This window comes from Phaethon lepturus, unplaced genomic scaffold, assembly GCF_000687285.1.
Source record: "Phaethon lepturus isolate BGI_N335 unplaced genomic scaffold, ASM68728v1 scaffold15485, whole genome shotgun sequence".
Lineage (NCBI taxonomy): Eukaryota > Metazoa > Chordata > Aves > Phaethontiformes > Phaethontidae > Phaethon > Phaethon lepturus.
The window spans coordinates 129,624-156,936 of NW_010541346.1; the positions used below are offsets into that span (position 1 = coordinate 129,624).

At 38.7% G+C, this 27,313-nt stretch overlaps 1 protein-coding gene across 6 annotated transcripts in view; it reads left to right on the forward strand.

Annotated features, from left to right (window-relative positions):
* The window catches only part of BANP (BTG3 associated nuclear protein), a 136,853-nt gene extending 115,293 nt beyond the window's left edge, over positions 1-21,560 (forward strand). For 4 of the 6 annotated variants that reach the window (XM_010287714.1, XM_010287713.1, XM_010287717.1 and 1 more), the window contains 2 exons: positions 16,905-17,048; positions 21,489-21,560. In XM_010287714.1, coding sequence (XP_010286016.1) covers positions 16,905-17,048; positions 21,489-21,560 — 216 coding nt within the window. Of the gene's footprint in view, positions 1-2,899; positions 2,925-8,576; positions 8,597-12,833; positions 12,844-16,904; positions 17,049-21,488 lie in introns of all 6 variants that reach the window. The other 2 variants (XM_010287715.1, XM_010287712.1) reach the window with 1 other exon arrangement.
* The last annotated feature ends 5,753 nt before the right edge of the window (positions 21,561-27,313 follow it).

The window sequence follows — 27,313 nt, forward strand, 5'->3', positions numbered from 1 at the left end:
TTATCTATTATTGCTTTTTTTAATAACACTGCCTAATCATGCTCTGTCCTGTACAGTCGTTTATGATTTATCTCAAATGCTAGGATGGATAATTACTAAAGATTTTTTTAATCGGACTGTGGTTGAAAGGGAAAGAAATTTTGAAATTAATCTTTGCCAGTGCTGTTTCATTATTTCTCTCCTCTGTGGCTTATTTCCTATACAGTGGGTTTCTTCGTGTGATACAATTTCTAAGCCATATATGTATGAAAAAGCAGTATGCACGTCGGTAGGTAAATAAAAGCAAAGTATCAGAGGGAATACTTGGTAAGCTATAAATCTTCCGCACCGCTGGGGAGTCTGGTTTACCCTTTTCTTCTTTCCTGTGCTTTTATCTTCTTGCTATGGCAAATGCTTAAGTAGCACTTGATACCTCCTTCTCCTTAAATCCCGTTTCCCCCCTTCTCCCCAAAAAGCATCCGAAAGCGTGGAACTTGGATTTAATGGAGGTTGTGAAATAGCTTTTATAGTATGCAGTTTGGAGTCCTTGCACTTTGACTGTTGTGATTACAGCAAGATACAACCAAAGATTTTACCACAGGAAAATGTTGGTACCGGGAGGAGAACAGGTTCCTGAGAACACCTTGGTGTTTGGAAAGAAGTAATAAATGTAAGAGGAAATATTTCCAGAATTCTCTCATTAACTGTGAATTCAGGGCTCAAAGTCTGCCTATGTTACTCAGCTGGAGTAATTCAGTAAGTGTAAGTAGTCTCACAGGTTGGTACACTGCAGCAGGGTCATTCAGATCTTGATGGTCTTGCTTTGCTGAAGTCTAATTGTTGAATTATTAAGAAAAAAAAGTAGCATGTTCTGTATTAGATATGAAAAAAATGCTTTTTACGAGCACATGCTATATGGAGTCTTTATATTAATAGCATCTTGACATTTTACACTCCCAAGGCAGTCTCAGAAACCATGTGAGGGCTGCAAATCTGGTTTGTAAGTGCTGCAATTTGTATCAGGACCTGATCTGATCAAGTACAGATTTTTGGGTTTTTTTCTAAAATGCTGAATCCGTTTTAAGCTTTTATGCATCTCTATAAGAACAGCCAGCCGTATAGAGTCAGACTTAGACTTTAGGATGTAAAGTTACTGTGCGAATAAAAATCTGATAATCTAAGTCAAAATATAATTCAGGCATTAATGGGCTGGGAGAAGGAGTAACTTCTACTGACACTGCTTTAAACTCCTGTAGTAACATTTTTCGAATTGCTTTCAAACTGAGCGCACTGTCATCCTTGCTTCGTGCTTACCTCTTAGCAGCCTTCAGGATAACATTAGCAGGTTGTCACTTTTATTGCTGCATGGTTTTGATTTATGTTTTGGCCATCAAAGTTGCCAAAAGAAGATGATTTTATATACAAGAGTATTCTGTAGATTCAGCTTTCTTGGTTCAGCAATTTCCTCTACACACTCCAATAGTTTCCTAAGTATTAAAAATTTTGTTACCAGGCATTTGCACTTCCCACGGATGTTTCAAGTTGGTCAGGGAAAAAAGATTCAGCAGCGCGGGGAACATTCTTGCAACATGCTAGTGATAGAGGTTTTGATAATTCCTTTCCGATGTCAGGAGAAAACCACATTTTAAATGTCTTTGCTTTAAAAACTTGTGTTTTGATTGTAAAAATAAGTGATTTTAACCTTCTAAAAGGAAGGTTTTATGCCGCTCCGGTGAGCTTTAGTTCTAGTTTCCAGTTGTGTGGCCACACACGTGCACGGTGCCTGGTTCGGGGTGTGATTTCTTCCCCCCCTCCTCCTTTTTCCCCTTCGTTGATACAAACTTTTCGGTATGTGGGTAGAACATTAGTCAAGTTGAACTTAATGCATACAAGTATTACTGAACAAAAATATGTGCTTCTAGCATTTATTTTAGGTTATATGCTAGTTTTACATTATCCCAGCTGGGTATTAAACTGAGTTACAGAACTGGCAGTATGTTGGGGAAAACCAGATGTGTTCTCTAAGAAAACAATAGTTTTGGGTCCAGAGCTTTCATTGAAGTCTGCTTCAAATTCACACTCCATATTCCTCTCCCTTTTCTCACCAAAAAAAAAAAAAATAATTGAGAGTTGTTCAAAAATGCATTTTCAAAAATCCAAATGATGATCGGAAAGTTTAACATGTATGCAAATGCTCTCTGGACATGGCTTCAGAAAGTAAAGACCTTTGGCTGGCCTGGAGGCTCAGCTGGTAGCAAAATATATTGCCGTATGGGAGACCCTGATTTAAGTTCAACCACAGGCCATTAATGTTTGGAAGCTCCACATAGGTGAAACTTTCAGCTCTACGGCAAAGTGGGAGAGGATTTGGAGACAGTGTTAGTGATGGACGGTTCCTGTAATTGCATCCCAAAGTAATCGTCTGCCATGGATTTCACTGAAGGGGAAAAGGAACGCCAACGGTAGACAAATGGGCGAATAAATGACGGCGTGCGCAGGTAAGTGCCCGAACCCTTGGAGAACCACCCAGGCTGGTGCTCTTGAAGGGTAAAATTGCCCTGACGATAGACATATGGTTGAAGTTTAATTCACCGGGGAAAACAGGCGCTCAACTACTGTGCCAATTGTTTTCCACCCCAAAACAAAGAAATTTTAATGATTTATAGCAGGACAGGGTGTATGTGTTACCTAATGTGTTTAGAATGACTTGATACAGTTTTCTAAGCGATGCTGGAAATGAAGCGGATAAAACAGTCACTTCTTACTCTCCTTTGTTCAAAATTTGAACAGCAGAGTTTTGGTTATCATCTGTAATATTAGTTTCTCTGAAAATGCCTTCCCAAGCAAGCAGGCTTGCAGAACTTCATGCCATAGGCTAATAAATGCAAGAAAAAATAAATTGTGAAAATCACTACCAGAGAAATGATTTTCCTTGCCTTCTCAGTGTGGAATGTAACTGGCAGTTCACATTTTTAAGAATTTGTATAACTCTTAAATGTCAGGTTACTGGCTTCAACTTGAGAAAAATAAATAAAGGAGGAAATTAATTCAACAACCAGGAATTCATTTGCAAAATTGGGAAAGTATCGGCTGCAGTACCACAACATGTAGTACACGACTTAGTCAAACAAACTGACACTCTGCTAGGATTCATTTTCATTTTATGACTTTAAATTGGAAAAAGCATGTTTGCATTATTGCAAAGGCTGGTGTGAAAAAAGCACCAATTCCCAAGCTCTTCTCCAGGGTATTGGGAACGTTTGTCCCCTTGGCACATTGACTCAGGCTTCTGATGGAGAAGCTAAATAGAAACGATATGGCTTCACGAAGAGAGAAGTGTATATAATGGATGTCTTATCTGTGAACTGTGATGGAAATCAGAGGATGGTGATTTGTGTTAGTCTAACGTTATTAAATTTGTCAAAAAGACGATAGTTTTAAAAATGACAGTGGATATAGGTAAGAACATCCACTTTAATGAAAGAAATCAATCATTTTTTCCTAATTGCTTTTGCTTGAGCACTATTGTCTGAAAACGTTTTTGACATGAAACATAAGATTTACTGAGGTGGAACATGATATATAGCTTAAAATATACATTACATCTGCTTTAATTTTTGGTCATCGTTGGAACACACTGAGCAGTTTACAGTGACACTACCTTTTTTCAGTGCAAATAACTTAAATGAAGTAGATACAGCTTCTATTATTTTGGATTCTTTTTACATGATCTTTACTGGGAGATAAAAGCCAAGATTAGAGGTACAGTTGGGTATTTTAATTCACTCCCTACCAGTATCCTGTAATCTTTTGTAGGGGTATTTTGAGAAGTCCGGGTGTGCTTGTTGTATGTTTTTCTTTCTAAAAACCAGCCATTTCATATGTTTATTTCTATCCTAAATTCTGGAGTACATACTCCCCTTACAAATATGTGTACCCTACTGTAACATGAGTTGAACTCCGTGTGTCTGTGTATCTTACAGTTATCCTGTCTATCTTGAGATTTGGGTGGAAAAACAAAACCAAAGAGACGAGTACTTCCAAGTTCTGGATTCCTTTCCCTGTCTGTGCAACTCAGAGAGCATCTTCCCGTAGGGCTTGGGTTTGTTAAGGGGAAAAGCCCTGAGTGTTTGAATCTGCTCTTTAACTTCTGTCAAATTTACACTTTTTCTTGTCTTTCCTGGGATTTTTTTTTTCTTGAATTATGTCTACAGTGTTATTTTTTGTGCAGGTTTCTGTAAGCAACTTGGTAATGTAATTCAGGTAATTCTCAGGAGTACTGCTTTCTTATTTAAGTGTTCTTTAATTGACAAGTACTGGCTTATAACTTTCTCCAACTTCTGATTTATAGTTCAGGCACAGTTACAGTTAATTCCTCATTGTGGTTGTTCCTACCATTCTTCTTCTGCTTCTCTTTTGAAACCATTATGTATTTCTGATACTGATTGATATAAATTGAGCTGCTTACATCATTTCATAATTAAAGTGCAGGAAGTAGTATATTAATTTTCTTTTCCGTAGGACTTTTCTTGAACATTCCAATACTGGAACTTTTCTGTTCCTCTGGGCATAAAAGGCTCATGCTGTTGTCGCATGTGCTTTTTTTTCCCCATCCATATTTCTCCAACTTAATAGGATCCTGCAGTGTACGGTAGGAGCAGTGTTTTGTTACCCTAGCAACAAAAACCAAACTTTCAGATGTTATTTTGCTAGTATTTAAGAAAAAAATCTCTGCCAGTTATGATGTAAACATTTGCAGTTCCCCCCAAATGCCTTTTCTTTATGGAATCAAAGTAAAATCACCATTCTGAGTGGAAACTGATAAATTGTTTTAGACGTTTTTAAGCAAAATAACAGATGTGTTTGATTCTGGTAGATCCTCAGTGATCTGGTCTTACTATTTTTAAGTGGCATATTTACTACTAGCCTCATTGGAGGAGATGTACCCTCTCATCGGCACTGAGAGTCCAAATTCTAGTTTTAAGTTATTTATGAAAGGATTGAATGCTATTTCTGCTGAAATTGCCTGAAGACTTTAGCAGAATTTCATAGTAAATGCTGAAAGTACTTCAGTGTTTATCTTGACCTTTTGTTTTAAGCATAGCTAATCCCATCGGGAATTTGAGACTGGAGGATGGGACCAGCAGGGTGACATTTAAAGCCGTGTTTACATTTATTAGACCAGCAGGGACGTGCCACATAAAAATGTAAAGGGAGACAGTCCTTTAGGACTGAATTATCCTCTCCCCCTTGGCTAGGTTATGTCACAACAAAAAATTTCCCACCAGCCAGATGCTGTGTGACTCACCATTTATTATTCACTTGAATAACCTTTATCAGTGCTGGTCAGTTGGAGGGAGTCTGGGTCACTCATGTATGACTTGTTTCTTGAGCTTTTGCACTCGGCAGCTACAGCTTAGTAAGATTTCTCTGACACTGTAGTATTTTTCTCTGAACCGTCCAGCCATTTCTTAATAGCACTCAGTTGTGCGTTGAATAAAGCCCAAAAATAACATTCTGTTGGAAAAAAAAAATTTAAGCCAAAGGCTACTTTAGTATTGCTCAAAATAGTGAATTATTGTAGAGATATTTAATTGTCCACTCTTGAAAAATCTTTCTTTTGGAAGTAGTTCCATCAAGTTTATCATACTGCCGTGGTTTAACAGTACTGCTTTTTTTCGGGGTGTTTTACTGCTAACAGTAAGCCGTTTCATCACAAAATGTCGCAATTACGTAGATTTGAATAATGTTTACTGTTCTTAGGTTGAATTAACTCAAAAGATTTTGCAAGCTATAACAGAATGTCGAAGGCTGAGCTGAGCTGAAATGCTTAGTTATATATTTCCGTCTTTTTTTAATTTCTGCCAAACGGTGATCGGGATATATGAAATAATTTTTGGTGGGTTAATTACTTGTCACATCCTTCATATGCATGCATATAGCTGGTATGATGTAAAACATTGGTTCACCAGAAAAAAAGGTACAGAAAAGAGATTGATTAACCTGAGCCTTGCCTTCAGAGAAAGTGGGCACGAAATACCAAAAGTACCTAATTTAGGGTACTCTGGTAGGTGCAGGTACGTCAAACTACTTGTTGTGTAACAACTGAAATTAAACCGTAGGTTACGATTTGGGAAGCGCAACATCTGAGAAGAGCTGTCAGTTAACCACAAAGTTGTTTTGAGAAGTTTCCCGTGGTGGGCGATTCCCTAAGAGTATCTTCACACAAAAGATGAGTCAGATGGACCGTACAGATTTCCTTACAAGCCTCATACTCCGAATAGCCTCTTTAATCTGATACACTGAATTTAGATGAGGTAACTCTTCTTTCCGTAACCAAGCAATTTTTACTGAAATTACATCTGCAGTTGAACTGCCAGTTAATTATAATTAAGCTTTGCACGTGTGCTAGTTTAAAGTGGATTTTCAGTGGAAGTCTGTGTTTTGTTTTGGTGTATTTTACGTCATTTTATAGGGCCTAAGCCCATCTCTACTTGAAGTCAAAGGAAGCCGCTTGGCTTCCATGGGATGTGACCCCGAAGCATCTTGAGACGATACCTCTCTCTTTGCTCTGCTCTCCGTTGGTGCTGGCAGATAAATTACTGTCCCTCCACCTGTGATACTGAGTTAAAATAAAATACTGCTGATGTAAACGTGGACTACTTACATACAGGATTTCATATAATCTCATGGTATTTAGATCACCTTGGTTGATCTAAAAAGCTTGATTTGGGCTTGATTTGGGCTTTTATTTCCTAGTAATTAACTTTGCATCCCTTTCAGCTAGTGTAATAGTTCACAGATAAAGTTTTAATTACGCCGGTTACCCTTTTGGGCTCAATACCAACCACTTCTCAAAGGAGCTGTTAGTCTGTTGAGGGACCCCCAGCTTGCCGTGTAAGAGTACGTGTGTTGACCCAGTGAAAGTATGAGATGCTTTTAACAACTGCACCTTCGTCTTTAGGTATTCCTTTGAATTTAGGCAGGATGCATTTAACCTGCCGGGAGGTCGTAAGCCTGATGGGTTTTTTGTATGTTATGTGTTTTTAAATATTGTATATGAAAAAAGTGGCTTATTCCAGTTGGACTGTGCTTGGGAAAGGGTCAGGGAGTGATGGTGAGAGCAGGTGTTTGGAGGTTTTTTTGTTGTTGGTTTTTTTTTTTTAAGACGTTATGAACTGTATTTATTCAATCTTTTTCTGCCCCTTATGTTTCTCCAGTTTATTTACAAATTTAGATGTGAACATTTTTCAAAGACCCTAGAATATTTATTTTAAATTATTTTTTTATTAAAAAAAAATTGTACTGGGAATGTTAATAAAGATCATGAACCTCTGCCACGCTTTCTCTTTCAAAACTTCACGCAGTTCTGTGCACCTCGTTTTTCTTTGCTCGGGGCCTGTGACAAGATTTCGCTGATGGCTGCTACTCGCCATAAAACCATAGTGCTGGGAAGTATTGGTGGCTTTGCTGAATAGAGTTAGTCTATAGAGGCAGAGGCTTGCTCTTGGGGCACGCTGAGCCTTGCTCTCCTTGGGGATCGCTGAAATGGAGATCTTGGGAAGCAAGGTAGTGTTGTGAAAGGGCTTTTGAAGATGCAGATGGTTTAAATACCCGAAGCCACAATTTGCCGTCGCTTGTTTAGCGCAAGCCAACCGCAGTGACCAGAAAGATGGACGTTTTTGTGAAGTTTGTTTAAGTAACCACAATAGCTGCAGTTTGTGCTCGTGTATTTCTGCAGGTTTTGTACGGGGGAATTTTGTAAGGGAATCTCGGAGCAGACGTTACTGAGTAGGGCTGGGCTGTGGTATATGCTCAAAGTAAAAGCAGATGAGATGGTTTATTATTTGTTACGCAAGGAAATAATGCCACTGATAAAAATGTACTCTGGACTTACTCTTTTCATTTTTCCACACTTGGTAGAGCTGAAATCAGTTTCACTTTTCATGCCTTTTAGTTTGGGGAATTTAAAGGAGGTGCTCTCAGTTATATGACTCTGTAGGGGTGTTAGTTAATGAAGTTTTGACAGATTTAAGGTTACATTTTGCATGGTTCAATTCAGCACACTTAGAAGTACACAGCAGGGAGAGTTCCTCTCTCTGTGAACTTCTATATATTAGACTTTTATACATGCTGAATTTATGTTTGTATTGGCACACTTTATGTAGGAAATAAACAGCAAATTTAGGTACAGGTTGTTGTTGGAGTAAGGACAGGACTCTCAAGCTTTATGAACTAGATCATTACCTTCAGAATGATAACCTAATCTTTAAGAGCAGTGGATCCTTTTTATATCGTTTCCAATTACCTTAGATCAAACATGTTTTTATTTTAAAAGAAACATATTGGGATGTTAATGAGAATATATTACCTTAACGTTCCCAAAGCTCTTGAAGTGTAATTTTCTGCAAAACCCTTATCGCACAACACTGCAATATTTGAGGACAGGTGAGTGGAGCAATTTAGTTTTTGGGTGATGGTAGCTGCCAACAGGATACGTGATTTGGGGACTCTGGTAGTCGCTTCATTCCCACTGGGTCCCCCCCCCCTTTTTTTTTTTTTTTTTTTTTTTTTCCCCTCTTTTCTCCTCTGGGTAGCCCAGTCCATACCTGCTATCGTGCTCAGGTGGAAGGGGAGATCGTGGCTGAACCTTTCTCTTTGGCATCAACGTCTGGGCACAGACGTTACGAGGAGTGTGTTTTTAATTCAATAATATGCCCAGTTTAGAGGAAATGTTTACAAGGTAGTTAGTAAAGAATTAAAATATGTTTGCATACTTAATGTCAATCAGCACTATTTTGTTAAAAATGGGCTGGTTTTTGTGAGCTTGATTGACAGTATACTTATTTGCTTTATGTTTCCAACATGCTGTTCCAATCATTTGAGAATGTAGCCCTACAGCAAATGATTGAAGCCAGTGTTAAATGTAGTCAAAAGAAATTAGTTGATATATTGCAAAAAGTAATTTTAGGCCTTCTAATTTGTATTTTCTGGTGTTTTCCCACAAATATCTTTGACTAATGCTATTCACTAGTTTAATCAAAGATATGAAAGAAAATTAATAATTAGTGATATGTAAATGGCAGTGTAATTAAATGTTAAGTAATGAAAGTAACAGGTCATTTTTACACTCTGACCTAGATTACTAGATATGATTGACTCAACCTGCCTTTTAATAAAACTAGATGAAAAGTAATGTATTTTTCTAAGAACAAATATTCCAGATTTATTTTTTTTATATACCGGTGAATGTTTGGTGGCCTGCTTGACATGATAAAATATAGTCTTTCACCTCCCAGCCCTTTTCCTGCAGGGAGCAATGAGAAGACGCAGACGACGGGGCAGTACGTTAGATGCTCCATGCTGTTCTGTCAACTGAAGTCTTTAAAATAAAGATGACCTCTAAAAGAGATGTTATACTTCAAAAAGCAGCTGTGGTTTTCATGGACATTGCTTTGTGTAAGGGTCTTTAATTTATGCCGTGTAAGACAAACTATACAATGATCAGCCCTTTGTAACAGTAAAATAGAAAAACCTGTGAATTCCTGGAAACTCTGTGGTGGCTGGATATGAAACACATTATTGGAGTACGCATTATGGCCTAGAGGTTTTCTTCTCTTCTGGTGATGCTGGTAATAATCAAATGATAATCAGAACAAGTTCAGCTTGAAAAATAAGAAAGTAATATATGTAATTATTTTGGAAAAAAAGTGACTGGTGTATATATTTTGGCTCTTCGCTTTGCTTTAGTGTGATCTTAGTAGTTTGCAGTCGGACATACAGCAGCCATAAAAAAGGACCTTAAAAAGAAGTGAGGCCTCATATTTTGGAGACTTCCGCTTAAAAAAGCGTTGCCAATAAATGATCTAAAGGATGGGTTACATCTTCCATGTGCTTACTTGCACCTCTGTGTGCTTCTCATCAGTAGTTACTGAGAGAGGAAAGCTGCAGATACTCTCTGCAACGCTGTGAGCCATCTGTCTTCCTTATCTTTCTGGAAGAGGAACTTCCAGTCTTTTATTGCTGTTGTATTTTGAGAAGTTTGGAAGATAAAATTTAGACCTTAAAACTGTCTTGTAATTCTGTCAAAATACTTAATGCTTAATTTTTCATACAGCATAGAAAGTATGCAGCAATATGTAGTGACCGTACTGTCAGCTGTGTACGTTCTGAAGAACTACAGGTTGAATGTGAATTTATTTCTCTACAAAGATAACACGTCATCGGGCTATGTAGGCATTCTTACTTTAGGTACCTACGGGATAGGTAAATACAGCGCAAGGGCTACTGTGGTTCCCGATGGATACTGCTTGATCTAAGCATGAAGATGACTGCTTCTGCAAGAACAGTTAGGTCGGTCCGTCCGTCCTTTGCTGCCGCTCCTTTTCGTCATGTTAATACTTTAATTCTATTTGAACTGGACTGTAAAATCACCAAAATAACTTCGCATCAACCACCATCAGATATGAGCTTGTCAATACAGTTGAGCTCGGTTAAATTGAACCAATGGCTTAAAGAGGAAGGGGTGTAGAGTAGATCATGTTGCCGATTTTCCTTTATGCTTTAGTATCCTCCATGCTGGACTTGTTTCCTGGTGTTGAGTCTTGCTCTGCTTCATCAAGTGAAATTAAGAACGACAAAAGACAATCTTATGGAAGAAATTTTTTTTTTTTTGGCATTCTGCATTGCCTGTTCCAGATTTCTTAATAAATGCCAAAGTGGTGGAGACCTTGATTAGTCTAACTTTCTGATGGTTTCGAGGAACTCATTAATTTATGATACTAAAAAGTTTTGATTTCTGGACCTACGTGTAGAGTCTAGTTGCTCCAGGTAAACTCATCTATAGGCCTGCAAGTGTTTTGTTGGCCCTAAATACAGTGGATGTTTTCAGTCTTAAGGCTCCATGAAGAAAACTTTTAAGACTGAAAAGAATCAGCTATGGGGAGTTTTCTTTTTTAAGTGAACATGTTTATCAGCAGAGCTTCGTATCATTTGAAGGAGCTGTGTTTGCTATTTGAAAGTATTATGTAGTTTTGCCATCAGTGACAGTGGAGGAGGATGATAGGCAGGTATTTTCTTAAATTGTTGTTTTCTAGGAATCATTTAAACCCATAACCATCCTTACACACTTGGGTCCAAACTGTCCTTTTTACCAAAGTTTTAGCTAGAGCATGTCACTGAGATCTTTCCTTGTTCCTATGCAAACTCATTTCTTTTGTGCAACATTTGCTGAAATGCTTACTTGCTGGCTATAAGTATTACAGGATTTTCAGATGTGAATCTTCTATAAACAACCACTCTAAGTGATTCAAAACCTCTTTTTTTTTTTTTAAAGAAACGTCATCTTTTATTGCATTCCTACAGTAGAAATGGGAAGAAGCGATGGAAAAAAGAGACCAAAATCCCAGTGTGTCTTGTTTTTGAGCTTTTTATAGGTAGGCAAACATATGTGCTTGCCTAGATTAATAAAAAAGCTCACAACAACAGTAGTAAGAATGTGTTTTAGAAGGCTCAATCTGGCAAGGACCAGACTGAGGAATGGGCTTTTTTGGTAAACAAACTTCAGCTATCCCAAAACAGTTACCTATTTTTGAAGGTTGGGGCCTAGAGAAAAGTTTTAAGTTATGGGCTTCTAGAAGGGTAATTCTCAGTGATAAGTAAAATCAGCAAAGGACATGGTATGAATTGAACCATGATGGAAACTGTACTTGAATAATTTTGGAAAAAACTGAAGGAAAACCTATTACAGTTTAATACTTAAAAAAAAAAATTATTTCCTGCCCTGGCAGTTGAATGTTAAATGGGAACTATTAGTTATGAGCTAAAACGGTCTTTAGATGGAAAGGAAGGGAGCAGAGAAAATAGCTGGTTTTCATTATTAATACTAATTTTATTACTACATTTTATACGGCAAGCGTCTCACCAAAGAAGGAGTGAAAAATGGAAATCCAGGACCTTCAGGCTCAATAGCTTGCATGTCCTGAATCATCAAGACTTTGAAGAGAGAGTGAGAGGGAAAAAAAGGTTGAGAGGGGAGGGAAGAAAACCAAAGAGAAAGGCAAGTCTTCAGGCCAGTGGGATACCGCTGCAAGGGTCTGCGCTTCTGCTATGGTTCTGATGGGAGGCCTGGGTCTGCGTTAGCGTTGCCGTAAGGAGGGACAGAGAACGTACGTATGGGCACAGTATGCTTTGAGTGGGTATAACAGAATCACAGGATCAGTCAGGTTGGAAAGGACCTTCAAGATCATCAAGTCCAACCATCAACCCAACACCACCATACCCACTAAACCATGTCCTGAAGTGCCACTTCCGCACGTTTTTTGAACGCTTCCAGTGACGGTGCCTCCACCACCTCCCTGGGCAGCCTGTTCCAATGTTTGACCACTCTCTCAGTAAAGAAATTTTTCCTAATATCCAATCTAAACCTCCCCTGATGCAACTTGAGGCCATTTGCTCTCTGTCCCTCAGCTCATTTTATCAAATCTGTCAGCTCTTCTATCTCTCACTGAAAACTTATAGAGCTTTAAGGTAAGTAAATGTTTGGTCAAAGAGACTGTGGTTCTGCGTTCGCTGACTATGCCAAGAGGTCACACTTCGTTCTAAACATCTGAACAAAATGCTATTCCTTCTAGTATTCCTAGGACCATTTAAAATCAAAACTAATCGAAATGTATTTGTATTTCTGTCTGAAGGTTTTAGGGGACGTTGTCTTATTCTGAAAGGTGATGGTAGTGGTGATGAAAGGGGCTTTTTCGTTCTTGCTTTTTAATTTAGGCACGTTGTCTTCACCAGGCTCACCATGCAGTGTGGTAATCTTTGAGGCAGCAAGGTTTGGGACATGAAGGGTTGCAAAGATCAGGCCAGGTCACAAAACGTGCTTGAGAGTATCGGTAACTTCAAAGCTTTCTGAAGTACATGTATTTGAAAGATATTCTCAAATATCTTACAGACGTTTCCTAAAGTATTTTGATTTTTCATGATAAACATTTTCCACTAGGTTTTCTGTTTGGGGAAAAACATATACCCGTGGTTGTAAGTGCAAGCTGAAAGAACAGAAGAATTTAGCGAGCTGCTCTCTTCCAGCTGTGCGATTGCTTAACGCTTGCCGTGGAAATAATTGTGCAACGTAAAGAGTGCGCTCCGGTTCCGCGACAGCTAAGGAGCTTGTCACTGCCAAGGCAACTTTTTACCGCTGACAGCAGACAATAATAGATGACCAAACATACTTTTTCTAAGTCCTCCACTGAATTATTCCACAAAATAATTTTTTTGGTCTGCTTGTTAATCTTAAAGGCAGTCTCTTTTCGGATTGTTTTCAGCATTCGCTTGAGTTAGCTTGAGTGACGTTCCATGTCAGATATTCCTGTGCTTTTATGCCTAAGTGAGGGTGACCAAGCTGCTTGTTCTCTGTGTGTTTAGAGCATGAATTAATCAATTTTCTTAGAAGTGAAGTTTATTATTTTTCAGTTTAACCATGTTCTGTTACCTGTTTTGGACTAGTAAGGCAGGATGTTAGAGAAGTCCAGTGGAACCGGGAAGAGAAGTTCATTTTCAGGGTAGATTGTTTCTTTTTTTGGTACAATTCCTTTATTTTAAGGTCAAGGGCAGGGAAGAATTACGAAGTTACTGTTCTGGAAATCAAGCGAGCAGCCAAAGAAAAGCCGTATACTTACACCTGCCCCATTTGCGAAAGGCTCTGCCACCCAGCGCCTCCACGAATGCCGTGTGACGTGATGCGGAGTTGCAAATGCCAGCAGAATCCAAGGACCATAACCAGACTTGCCACTCTATAGTTGGGCTTTTTCTGAACAAAATACGTATCAGCACTGCTGCTTGTGAGAAGTAGAAAGGGTGACATCAGTCATAGTTCTCCAGCATAACAAACTTTTAGCGTATTTTTAAGCTAGGACAGAAGTGTTAAGAAATTTATCCTAATCTCCAGTAATGCCTAGAGAAAATGTAATTTATTGCTGTTTTTAATGTCAGTTCAGGTGGATTTTCCTATCTGGATATGCTTGAGATTCATGACAAATTGCGTTATGTGAGGAATACAGTGTGATTAGTTAAGTGATATCTTTAGTAAGCTGCAGGTTGTCATTGTGTCACGTTTGACAGAGGTTTTCATACGTACAAAGTGGAATCAAATCTTCCAGGCTGACCCCGAGGTTGGGTTGATCCTCTCTTTGGCTCAGCAGATTAAACACAAGGTACTATGCCATTGAGACTACAGAAAAGAAAGAGCAAAGATGGCAATTCTTCCCTTCTACTCTCATCCATTTGTGTCTTAATTTCTGAAGCTGTACATTAATTCAAATAGAAACTGCAAAATAATAATTTTGTTCAGAGTGCTGTATATAAAATCTGCAGATATTAAGAAGAACATGTCACTCATTCCTTCATTTGAAGTTGTCAGATGGTTTAATTTAAGACTGAGATATTTTTCCTGTTCTTGCTTTTATTCTTACTTGTTCCGTGACTGATTGTATAGCCAGTTACGCCACAATAACAAACCAGGCCATATTTAATGAAATCTAAGACAGCTATTAATGATAGCATGTATTAAGTGGAAAACATTAAGAAGTCTTTTTCAGCCTTAGATTGTTCTTATTTTAGTTTTCCAAGTCCAGACATACTTTTTTTTTTTAAGTGATTTTAAACATGTATTAAGTAGATTGTGCATGATGGACAAATGGATAAAGAGAAGTATAAAGAAGCGGAATGGGTCTTAGTTTTGAAAAATGACCTTTTCCTAGCTTCCAAGCATCCTAACATGTTTTTTAGCTATGGGGAAAAATAGAACGGTGGCAGTTCGTAGAGAATAAACATATCAATGCGACATTCAACTTAGAGCCAATCATCTGGTTTGCAAAACCCAGATAGTTTGGCATAATGCTAGTGGCAATGAATCTGCCTTGCTTGGCCACTCACCTTCCACTGTTGACTACTAAAGCCTGTGGTCCTTGGGTTCTGCACAAGCAGGACGTGGCAAAGAAGGAAAATCTATACTAATTGCAATTTTTATAATGTTTGATGTCTTATCTCCCCAGTTTATCAATATCTTTTTTCAAACTGTACAACTGGAAACCAAGCGCAGTGTATGTGGCTATTACCGCTGTAGTCTTGAGTTGGGACTGGAGCACGTTTAAGCTGAACTGAGCTGGTTTTAATCTGGCTGGTTGGGGAGAATGGAGCAGCAGCAGTCAATCTGTGACCTTGTCACTGGTAATTCATAAATACCTGGGTTTGTCAGCCCCTGCTGATGTTGGCACGTTGTCCATTTTACCTCTGTGGATCCTAGCTCAGCTTCATCATTACATCCTATAAAAATGCTTCCCGGTTCTTTGTGAATGAAAGGTTAACAACAAATATTTTATCCAGCAGGAAGGTGCCATAGGAAAAGCACATACCCATTTGCATGAAACCAGTAGGGAAATGTAATTTGACAGCAAAAAATATTTTATGCAAGTATTGCTGGTTTTGGTTGCTTGGGTTTTTTTAATTGTAGGCAGCATGGTAAAGATAGATTATCACTAGGAATCTGATAGGTTTGGTATATGATGACATATAGCAGAGTTATCTAGTGTTGCCCAGAGTGTGTGCTGTAAATGGGAGCTCTTTAGAAGTGTGCTGGAAGGTGTGCAGTTGAGAACATACCATAAAGCAGGGAAGCTGGTACTGTTATAAGTTATAGGCTGCTTTGTTGTAAAACAGTTTGTATGTGAGAATGATGGGCTTGTCGGGTCACTCAGTTGTTCTGAAGTTTATAGGTCAGAAATAAATGAGAAAAAATACATTTAAAAGACCTGCAGGTAATCAATAGGACAGACTGTGATGTCCTTCCGACAGCATGTATCATATAGTTCCAAAACAAATACCGTAGGACAAGAGAATTTTGCTTACTCCTGTAAAAACAAAATGTAGCATCCTTTTACAGTTTGATGCTGACTGTATCTCAGAACACCCAAGATCCCTATAAAATCCTGACAACACCCCTGAAGGTCATTTATGGAGGTCACCTCTTTTTGCCTCCCACACTCCCTAGAGAAATTCTGGTCTACCCACTCCTTCATGGCCACCCACCCGCAGATCAGCTGAGAAATCATACTTTGTTAAGAATGTTATTTTTGTTCTTTGTTCTCTTTCTTCCGTTTGAAAGATGTTTTTTTTCACTGTAGTTCATATACCGTAGTTTAAAAATACATAATTCATGGGATATAAACTAAATCCAGCTAAAATATACAAATTCAAAAAATAAGTCTGAGGATTTGTCATTGTTTAAATACATGTATTTTATTCTGATTTGTGTTTCAAGAAGTAAATTAAAATTAGTCTAATCATAAGAATGCTTTTAAGCAAGCACTTTTAGGTGGATCAACCTTTCTTTGGTTTTTGAAGCCTATAGGGGACTTACAGTCTTCACCAGTCAAAATGCAGATGTGTCTAGAGCAAGCATTAATTAGCAGTAATTCTTAAACCTACACCTTCATATACAATAGGAATATAAACATTACTATAATAAATTGTCAAAAGTTGAATGCCTTTGGCTGTGAGAAGGAGCATCGTGGATCTGTGTCTGTTCAGTACGAGCATTACTCAGTGATGTTCTCGTGTGCTATTGACATTGTCACACTCTCAGTGTAACCTGCTCAGGCTGTGCCACTCAGTCTTTGCAATAATCCTTAACAGCATTATGAATCTCATAAGGCAAAACGCCATCGGCATCTAGTACGGGAATCTTTCCATATGTGTACCGTGAACTCTCGGAAACCCACCTGATTTAAAGCAACTGTTGCTGGTGGACAAGTTTTCTTGTGTTTTTTTTTTCAATGGTCTTTGGTTTTGCATCTGTTCGGAGTTAGATGCTTCCTAATGCATTGCTGATTGTGATTTTTTACGAGCTGCTTTCTCCGTTGCTTTCCCTGCAGGTGTTGCAGGGTGCTCAGCTAATAGCTGTTGCTTCTGCCGAGCCTGCGTCGGGGGGTGTTGATGGATCCCCGCTCCAAGGGAGTGATATCCAAGTCCAGTATGTGCAGCTGACGCCAGTGACAGACCACTCTGCGACTAATCAAGTATGTGCATATATCTTTTTGCCATTTGAATGTACTTGATTGAAGCATCTGTCAGACGAACTATATATCTACCCACAAATACTGCAGTCCCAATGAGTTTATGATCCTGTTTCTAAACCGTAAAAAAAAAAAAAAAAAAGTAATCTATAATAAGAAACATCATTTTGTTAAAGGTATAAATGGTCTTTGACTATCCCTGCTTCTATGTTCTTGCACAATGCCTCTGGAGAATAGTTATTTTGGTCTTCATTGTTTTTCTGCATCCTTGAAGGCCGAGAGCCATGTTAAAGGACAGAGCAAAAAACTTGCTTGGAATCTATCCAAAAAGTATTTTTCAGACTGAGGTTTCTCTTAAAAATGTTATTCCCTCTCTGACAGCAGTTTTCCAGTTATTTTGATCAACAGCCTGGATTTCCCGCAGGAGTCGCAATGTTAGCAATTGTAAGTGAACACTTGATCCTCTCAGTTATGGTGGCGAAATTTTTTTTTTTTTTACTTTTTATATCAGCTTGAACAGTCATGTATCTGAGTCTAGAAAAACTTTCTCATCAGCTTGAAGCTGTGACTGGTGACAACACAAGAATGCTGACTTAAAACAGTTGTCAGAAGTTTTTCTGAAGATGGTTACACATTCTTCTGTGAACCCCACTTAGTGGGCTGCTGTTCTAGAGAATGCCAAGTGGTTGTGAAAAATGAGCTCTTGCTTGCTAGCCACAATATAATGGTATCCTTAGCAGCCAATACCGGAGTGGATTTTTGTCCGATACATACCCAGTTTTGTAGAGAATCCTGATCTGGCTACAAACATTTGGATATTGAGTCTCTTGAGGGGGGAAAAAAAAAAGGCGTAAGAAATCAAGGGAATCATGTCCAGACTCTGTGCACAAACCTCAAGTGCTTAGTGCTTCTTACATGGGCAAGGCAATCTGCCGATCGGTTCACTAGATGAAGTCAGAGCACGTTAGTTACTCCAGTGGCAAAGAGGGCCGCAAACAAAAGGTGGAGCTGTGTTGCCTATTGCCAGTGTTTCACCACCCTCATTGTGAGAAACGTCTTCCTCTGTCTAGTCTAAATCCACCCTTTAATGGTTTAAAACCACTACCCCTTGTCCTATTGCAGCAGGCCCTGCTAAAAAGTTTGTCCTCATATCCAGGTGGATATGAGGATGCTACAGAAAAATTACGCTCCCTGCCAAAAAGGACCAGACTGTCTGGCATGTGAGTGTGCCGTGCTGTGAGATTACATCCTAGTTTCTGTACACTGATCTTCCCGTGCAGAGGAGCCCTTAATAATCGTTTTTCCCTCTTTGCTAGTCTTGTCTCTGCACTAACCTTCTCGATATTTTATTCAGTCACTCGCAATAGTACGCTGGATGGTAAGTGTTGCTACAGGGATTGTGCCTTATTTTGTATAAATCCTCAAGTACTGCCGGTCCCATGCAATTAAGAAAGCGCATAGGCACCAGGTAGTGAGAGATGTCCCTCGTGCTGCTGGGACATCTGGGAAATTCTCAAATTTACCTCCCACGGACTTTCTCCTGGGTCTGTTCCTCGTGCCTGTCCTCCCTTCTCAGCTACCACCTCTGACGGGCAGGAGCTTAGGGAGCTCGGTTGTAAACATCGGCATCCGTCTCCCACACAACTGGAAGCCACCAAAGGAGTTACTTGTCTCTTCAGGGACACTTTGCACCGTGTTAGGTTTTAATATTGTGGTTAACCACAGAGATTTATACAAAGCTGAAGACAAGCAGAAGAGGAATATGAAATACGAAGAGTATGAAAGGAAAAACGGAGAAGACTAAAAATAAGTTTGCCATAAATATTTCCTCAGTTTACACAAATGAAAAACGAAGGATGTTAATGAATTGGAGAAACCAACTTGGTATTTGCATTACTCTGAGTTATATGGATAGTTCAATAGCTTTCTTTTTTTTGGCTTAAATTATGGAATAGTCCTACTCGCCTTAGATCTCTTATCTGAAGGGAAAACCCTCTAAGTGAGGCTGTAGTGACACTTCTATCTGTTTTTATATGGTTCTTTGCCAAGGTACTGAGATGTTCTCAATGATTTTGGATCTATTTATCCATCAAAGCTTATAAAAGTGGAGTTTATTATCCACCTGGATTGGATGTTATGCTCTACACAAATTCCGTGTTTGAAACACCACAACTGCGAATTTATTTATTGTCTGAAAACAAGACCCCAGTTTTCTGACCTTTTTTTCGTGGGAGCCATGCCTTTGGAAGCAATCGCTCGTGCAAAGCTGAAGGTAGGAGTGGGGCTATTTGAAATAAATCTCTTCTCTGACTTCAGCTGAAGCAGACAGCAACAAGCCCTTCAGCTCGGTATTTTCAACGTATTTGTGCACAATATTGTATTTGCAAATTAGCTGTAGACAGAAGGTTTAATAGGTAGGATTCTGACAGTTCCGTAGTGACCCTAAACCACATATGTAAACACAAACTATTAATGTGTCAACAGTGTTTTGCTGGCATAAAATTGAAAATGCATGTGTGGAGGGAGGGAGCCATGGTTTGAAATCAGATGCATTTTGGGGATTTAGGTTTAGTTGGCTTGTTTTCATGTCTTGATAGCATACTTACTTATAGCAGCTTGGAAAATGTAGAAATCCAGAATGATGACAAAGAATATTTGGATTAATTCCGTGCTCAAATTCTTATGCTGATGGTAAATTTTGTTAGATTTGGAAAAAAAAAATCCTTCCAAATCTAAAGTGTGCTTCTAATCCCTTTGGGCAGTCTTCTACTTCTGGTCTGAAAGTTGGATATAATATTCAGTATTGCTGTTGTGGCTATAATTTGATAATTATATTACTTCAATAGAGTTTTCCTCTAATAGGCAAAGCAACTTTGATGGTCACTTGAAAATTTACCCGCTATCAAATTCAGCAATCTGATATTCACCGCTTTGGCACTAATTTATTGAACATTTAAGTAAACACCAAATTACCTATAAAGTTGAACAGGAAAAAAGTCTTGTAGCTGTGTGCAATTACTGGAAACGAGAGAGAGAGAGAGAGAAGAGGAGAAATAATTTGACAGCGAGACCTTAATTTAGGAGCAGTGCTTTATAATTTTGAACCTCCGGTATTTCCATTTGAATAAATAAGCGGTGACTGTATAGTAAAACCTAAAGGATGGGAAATCTGCTTGGGTTTGCATCCTTGCGTCTTTGTGGATCATCCTGCAGATACTAGGCTGAGAGCATAAAGCAGGGCTTCAAGTAAGACTTTTTCATAACAGAAGTACTGCCACAGAAATAATTCTGTATCCAGGGTGTTACATAAAGCATCTATTAGATGTATTTATGGAGGGAAAATCCATCAAGGGCAGATCTCTGGAATCTGTGGGAGCGTACAGGAAAGTATCATTAAATTCTTGCCCTTTTCTTGTAGTTTATCTATGCTTGTGATACTGGCTGCTATCAGGGGAAGGCTTATTGGGTGTGATGGACTTTATCCAAGCCAATACAGCTGTTCTTAAATGCTGTTCATCTTATAGCTCTTAAAGATGGACTTCATTTCATAATCTAGTTTTCCTTACTCCAACTAACTTGGCTAAAAACTTTGCTATGGGATTATCCTTTCACAGCATTGTGAGACTACTGGTAGGCAGTAATTTAATTTTTAAGGAGACTTCCTTTGAAAGCTTAAGTCAATTGTGCTTACTTGAAATTCTTTCACGGAGAACTGTTTTTGCTTGGAAAGTAAGTAGAATCAGGCCTGTGGGAAGAATTTTGAGAAAAAAGTTGACTGTAGTAGCGCTATTCTCATTTTACACAAAATGGAGAAGGACTGCAGTGGGTAAAGTCGGCAGTTTTAGACCGTATCCTGCACCAGCTGGGGAAATTCCAAGCACAGGGCAAACAGGTAATTTTCTCCTTACCTACAATAGTTCTGTCACTCCGGGACTTGCTGCTATCTTTTCTATGATCACCCTTGGTGGACTTCCCTTCCAGAACACTGTTCAGCTCTGTGCCCTCGAGCTGTCAGTACGTACGTCGTGCTGGGACAAGTCCTTCCACAGCTTCGGCACATGTTGTGCCAGACATGGCTTTTATTTTGTTTCTTTTTAGAGCTGGTTCTTTTTTGGGAAGAGAGAGGGAATAATTGTTTTCTATTTGCTCTCTTTGTGCCACTCATGATTTTATAGATCTTATCATGGTTTCATTATTTCAGCCTTCTCTTTCCAGCCTGAAGGGCATTACGCTGCTTAGTCTTCATGTGGACTCTTGAGGTTATTTTTGGTGCCTTTGTAAGTGTATTCCCATTCCAGCTCTGTCGTAGAGCTGATGTCCATGCAGATTTTGCACGGGTATAGACAAGAACTTTAGCTTAGTATATTAAGTTCACATTCCCTTGGCCACACCAGTGGAAAGCACTTGTGTATTGATTTACTGATTTCGTGTTTCCTTTTGCAGGGCACTGATACCCTTCAATCAGCAATCCAACCAGAAATGCAGATAGAACACGGAGCCATCCAAATTCAATAGAATTGTGCAAAGCTGTGTCAACCGAGACGTCAGTGAATCGCAGTCAGAAGTTAAGTGCTGTAGTCTTCGTATAACAACAAGACCATGGAAATGCCTGTTAGACTAATGGTCACACCTCAAACATCTCCTGCAAATAGCAGAGTTCTGATGATCTGGTTGTCCTCACCTGGAATAAATCAGACCCATTTACTTAAATTGGAGCTACATCACTACATCAATTGAGGATCTGGCCTTCAGAAAAAATAAATGGCCTGCCCTTAGGTACACTTAAAGAGGAAAAGAAATCTAATGAATCAAAACCGTGAGACTAAATTAATGTTTCATCCTGTTCATTTCTTCTGTGAAATACGCCATTTGAATGTCTGCAGATATCTTAGGAAGTGTATTGCTGCTTTGCAATACTTGCTTTACCACATATAGAAGATCAAGAGCTCAAATATTTTTCACTGTTTAAACAGCTTTTTTTTTATTTGCTATGGTGTTTATAACAAAAATGGAAAATATTTAAAAAAAGAAAAATCCCATAACTGCAAGTATTAGCCTTTTGCTGGTGTTTTCTGTTCAGTGTAATGAAAACTGTATTTGCAGAAGACTAACAATTTTGTTTGTACTGTTGCTTAACTACTTTTCTAGGGGAAAATGCTTTTAAATGCTGTAATTATGCATTTCTAATGAAAAATAAATGTGTATTTATGAATAGTGCAGCTCTACATTGCTCTCTGCCTTAGGAACGAATATAGTTTGACTGGACTGTGCTGTAAGAGTGTAGTTCTGGAGTATTCGAAGACACATGCTCTCTGGCAAGCTCTGCTGTCAAACTGAGAAGTAAGATTAAGTTTATAAGGAAGTTATCAATCTTAAATCATGTTATCTAAATTTTCAGTGCAAGAGGAACGCAGCTTTTGAGTCTGCAAATCCTATTTTATACAATGAATTTATGAAATAATTATTTAAAAATGTGAACAATTCTTCTGAGCGCTCTCCTTTTTAGTTCCTTTTTACCTCCTTTGTCACTTGTGGCAATACCTCAGTTTGAGATTCATCCATAAAAAGCTGGGCTGCAAAAGTCAATCTAACCTATCTTGTAATCCAACCTGCAGCAGCAAGGTGTAATCCTCTCTCCACTGCAACTTGTGGGAAATTTGATACCGATTTCAAGAAAGCTACATTTTCATATTTGCTAAGCTTGAGTGCAAAGGATATATGTCTGCTCTAACCTGATGATCTTAATGGTGCACATTGCAGAAAAATAGAGAGTTTACTGGGGGAGGTGTTGCTTTGTATTTATTTTTCAGCTGACTTGCTATATGGTTATTGTCACTATATGGCTCATAATGCATTTAATGTGTTAATGAATGGGCATAGCCACAAATTCTACATGGTTGAATTCAGGGTAACTTTTTTTTTAAATGAAAGGAAGGGTTAAGCACACCCAATTTCTGGGAATGTTGTCCCTGGTAAGTATTATGCTTTATGTAGATTCCTACTTCTCTTTAGGCTGTTTCTTCACACACAAGTCAATGCAAACTGAACCACAGCTTATTGAATACAATGTTCGCAACAGGCCAAGAATTTGGCTACTCTTCAGTTTCTTTTTTTAATAGTGTTTCTCAGACTGGGCGATGTTTGAAGAGCTTGGCATCCAAATAGAAGCCTAAAAATAAAGCAAGGCCTGTACATTTTAGCATGGCTGTTTAATAATAATTTATCACTTGGAAATGACAGTGAGAAAGTTGGGATGGCAAAGCCCCTGCATGCTACCACATACCACTCTCTGGCTATTTTCATATTGGCCACAGTGGCTTTCTTGTCATCTTCAGAAAGTTTTACTCTTACCCAGCTTACCTTCTGCATCCTGGGCATCTTCTGCTTTCAAGGGGAGCACACATGCGTTTAAATGGTAGGGTGTCTGTCTTTGTTTTATGGTGCAATTAAGAATTCTGTTCTCTTTGCATTTTTCAGCTCAGGCACAAGATGAAGTTGAGTTCAGGAGAGGTTTCCTTTAGCCACTAGACTGCTGCATGCTCAAGGCTCTTCTGCTAAAAGTGATTGTAAAGGCATATCAAGCAGTGAAGTAGCATTCACTAGATTTAAAGAGAATGAGATCTACTTCACCAGTGTGGGATGGAGAGTGTGCAAGTCAATTGAAATAGGTAAGGAGAGCAGCCTAGTAAGATCCTCCACTGCACTCAGATGTTAAGACTGCGTGTTCCTCAAAATGTGAATTTTTCTTAGTCTTATGTCAATGTTTACATTAGTCTAAGCTGTGTCACACTATGTTTATACTTCAAAGAAAAGAGACTTCAACGTTGAGCCAGGTATTCCTATGAGTAATCCCTGTCCCTGATTTTATGTCCTGGCCCAGGGCGGAAATGTCTTTTCAGGGATGTTTTATGTGTTTTCTAGACATCACAGGCTATGTCACATACAAATAAGTAATTCCCTAGAAGAGTAGTTCAGGAATTAATTCCCTTCTAGGAAATGCTTGTGACTGTGAAGAGTGTGTGTGGTTCTGTGCAAGTGTGAAGATATGTTCATGCAGAGATTATCGTAACAATAACATATCGACATAACAGTAAGAAATCCTAGTATTATTATAAGATAATTCAAAGAATTAAAATCTTGCAGGGGTACTGAGGGTTTTGCCTGGGTCTCTGTTCAGGTAGGTTGATGTTTTTTCACCATGGATGTAGTTCTGCCTTTGAAGACTGACTGTTTTCAGTAGGTCAGCTAGAAGTGAGTTCTCACTATGTCTCCTTCTGTTATTCACAGCCTCTGCCTTTTTAATAATAAGGTTCTTTTTCCTCAGCAAACCTTATAACATCCTCATTTTTAACTGTTCTCTTTCTCCTCGTGCTGCTTTTGTCCGAGAGGCAGAGATTGAGAGCATATAACCGAGAGTCTTCAGGGGGACATTTCTTGTACGGTTAGACTAGCATCAGCTGCATATTTTATTTGTAATTCATCTTGTGACCTGCAGGATACTGTTTTAATGGGTTTGATTTTGTTTTGTGTAATAATGTTTAGGCAGGCAGGCTTTGGGGAGGAGAGCCTCTGGTTACGCTACTTGGCCCCATTGGTTATTTTTGATACTAAGTTCGCTATAGCCGGGACCTCACCATTTATCTTGATGTTGTGCTCAATTCTTGACATGTAGTTACGGCTGCCCGGGCAGGATGGTACCTTTATAATGACCTTTCAGATAGTTTAATCTTGAATCCCACCTGAAAGAGCATCCACCTCATGAATTCTTAAGGGCTTCTATTGTCCTGATGTAAAAACTAATCAAAATGTTATTGTGTGGTGGATTGTACAACTAGAAATTGGTCTAAAAAACCTGAAGGATGTGGGTTATTTCTTTTCTGCTTTGCTTTTTCTTTCTTTCATTTGTTTTTAGTTTTACATATTTCTGTCTTGCAAAACAAAACTATAAAAACGAGCACCCTTCTGTGACCCAAATAAACTGGAATGCCTTCATTAGCTGCATTTTTAGGCGTTTCAGTATTGACAGTTTGCCTATAAAGCAAGGAATGCTGGTCAAAGTGTTGCTCTAGTGCTTGTCTCCATCATGGAGATCCTGGCATGCATACGGGTATGCTCTGGTGGCCCTGGACTTTATTATCCGCTTCACAGAACTGCTGTGGAATTTCATGTTAGAGTGAGAAAGCCAATATCTAAAAAAACTCCCAAAATCACTGTAGAATCTCACTCCGCACAAACTTCTGTTGGCAATCAGTATTCCTCCAGAATTCCTAATTATCTAAGTACCGAAAATTTAGAGCCATAACTATAATTCAGCAAAAACTGTTTCCTATTATCAGAAATAAGAATGTTCCTTTCATTCACTGCAATCCCAAAGCACTTCTATAAGCTTTGCTGATTTAGGTGAGTACTCGACAGTCAAATCTCATTTCCTTGAATGAAGCCTGGAATAAAAAAGTCATTCAGTTAGAGTGGTGTTTGGAGTAAACTGAGATTGCTTTTTTTAATGCGCTGGTACAAGTGGACATATTTGGTTTCTCTGCTAAACGAGGTTTGACATATTTAGAGGTTGTTTTAGACCCCGCAAAAATAGGAGTAACTAACCGTGCAGCAAGCGGAGGCAAGAGGAGTCGTGCAGAGCTGAAGTTAGAGCTGAAGTGTGTGGGATGCGATTGCCCACGTGCAGTTTGGCCAGGGCGAGGGGTTAACACTCCTCTTTCGAAAGATGCCAGGGAATTTTTAATCAAGTCTTGTTCTTTAGCTTGATAATTTGGATGGAACTGGATGAAAACCTATTCTTCCTCATCTTCCGCTTCACATGCGAAGTTTAGTTCAAGAGCAAATGTCTCCTTGTTTGACTTCCCTGCCTTTCTTTAAATTTATGTGAATTCTGCTTTGGAAAGCTTTCTCACATTTGTTTCTTATTCAATTTTTTAAAGTATACATTTTGCAAAGGAAAAATGTCCTCTAAAGATATTGAATGAAATGTTACTGGTTTTAGGCAGAAAATTACGTTCTTAGGCTTTTGTTCATCAGCATGGATTTATTTAATTGACTGGTAGACTGGAAAAAGTTCTGTTCTTCTGGTCCCTCAGGTTAATCAGTGTTTTTGAATGTTTAAGTAAACTGTCCAGTTTCATCTCTGCCCATCAGCTTGGGCTGAGCGTGAGTTAATATATGTTATATAATCTTCCAGTAAATATTTTATTTCAGATGTTTCATACTAGTTAAAGGAAAGTTAATCTGGTTGTGAAACAGATCAGCAAAAGCCTGGATGGAAAGCTGAGCTTAGCCGGACATCTCTCCATGCTATGCTGTGATGCCAGCTGTAAGGACAGACTGTTCATTGTCCCTCATTGTGCCACAATCTGGACATTTATGGTATTTGATCTGAAAACAATAAATATCCCTGTTTTCCACACTGATTCCCTGCTTTTCTTAAGGAATCTTTGGGACTTCTGTTTTCAAGATGCACTGGGGTTTGCTTGTCAAACTCTTGAGTGCATTATATCAGGATCTGAGAATTTAAGCGAGTACACTGAAATAAAAGGGACTTTATTTACTCTTTTGTTATTACCACAGGGCAACCAAATCTCCTGTATGTATATTTAAAATAATTCAATTTTTAATTGATGAACTATGTATTAAATTTGCCATCGACTTTCTGGGTAAAGCAGAAGAAAAATTGGGAGCTGGCCAGCACCATTTGACGAGCTGAAAAGTGTACTTCAGCTTGCTTGATGTGTGTGTTTATATATGCATGCATATATATTTATATATGGCTATCTTGTTGCTTGAGTTTGCATGGGGTTGGCTCACCTCCTACTGCTTTGGTCCTAGAAGTCACCTCTCCCCTCGCTTCCTTTTGATATTTACTCTCTCATTTCTATAGCATTTATTTTTAATCTTACAAAAAGCTTAGATCCATTTTGCTGCTTTGATCTTAGCAGAGGAGCTTAGCTGGCCACCTCTCATTAAAAAGAAATAAATCGGAAACCCTTGGTCTACTGGATTCTGAATTGCATTTAACAGAAAAAACACGGTTACAGGCATTACCTGGTGCACAGGGAAGGAGCTCTCTTGCTTGGCTTATTTAACAGTTTGTCACGGTTGGAAATTATGTCTCTGCCATTAATCAGTAACATTTTCAGTTTAGTGACCAGATTTTCCCCTGCTGTTCCCACACGGTAGCAAAATTAAACTTTCTTTTGCAGGCACCCAGGTGAATGCCCAAGTACTGTGAATTGCACTGAGAATTCTGCTAACTTCCA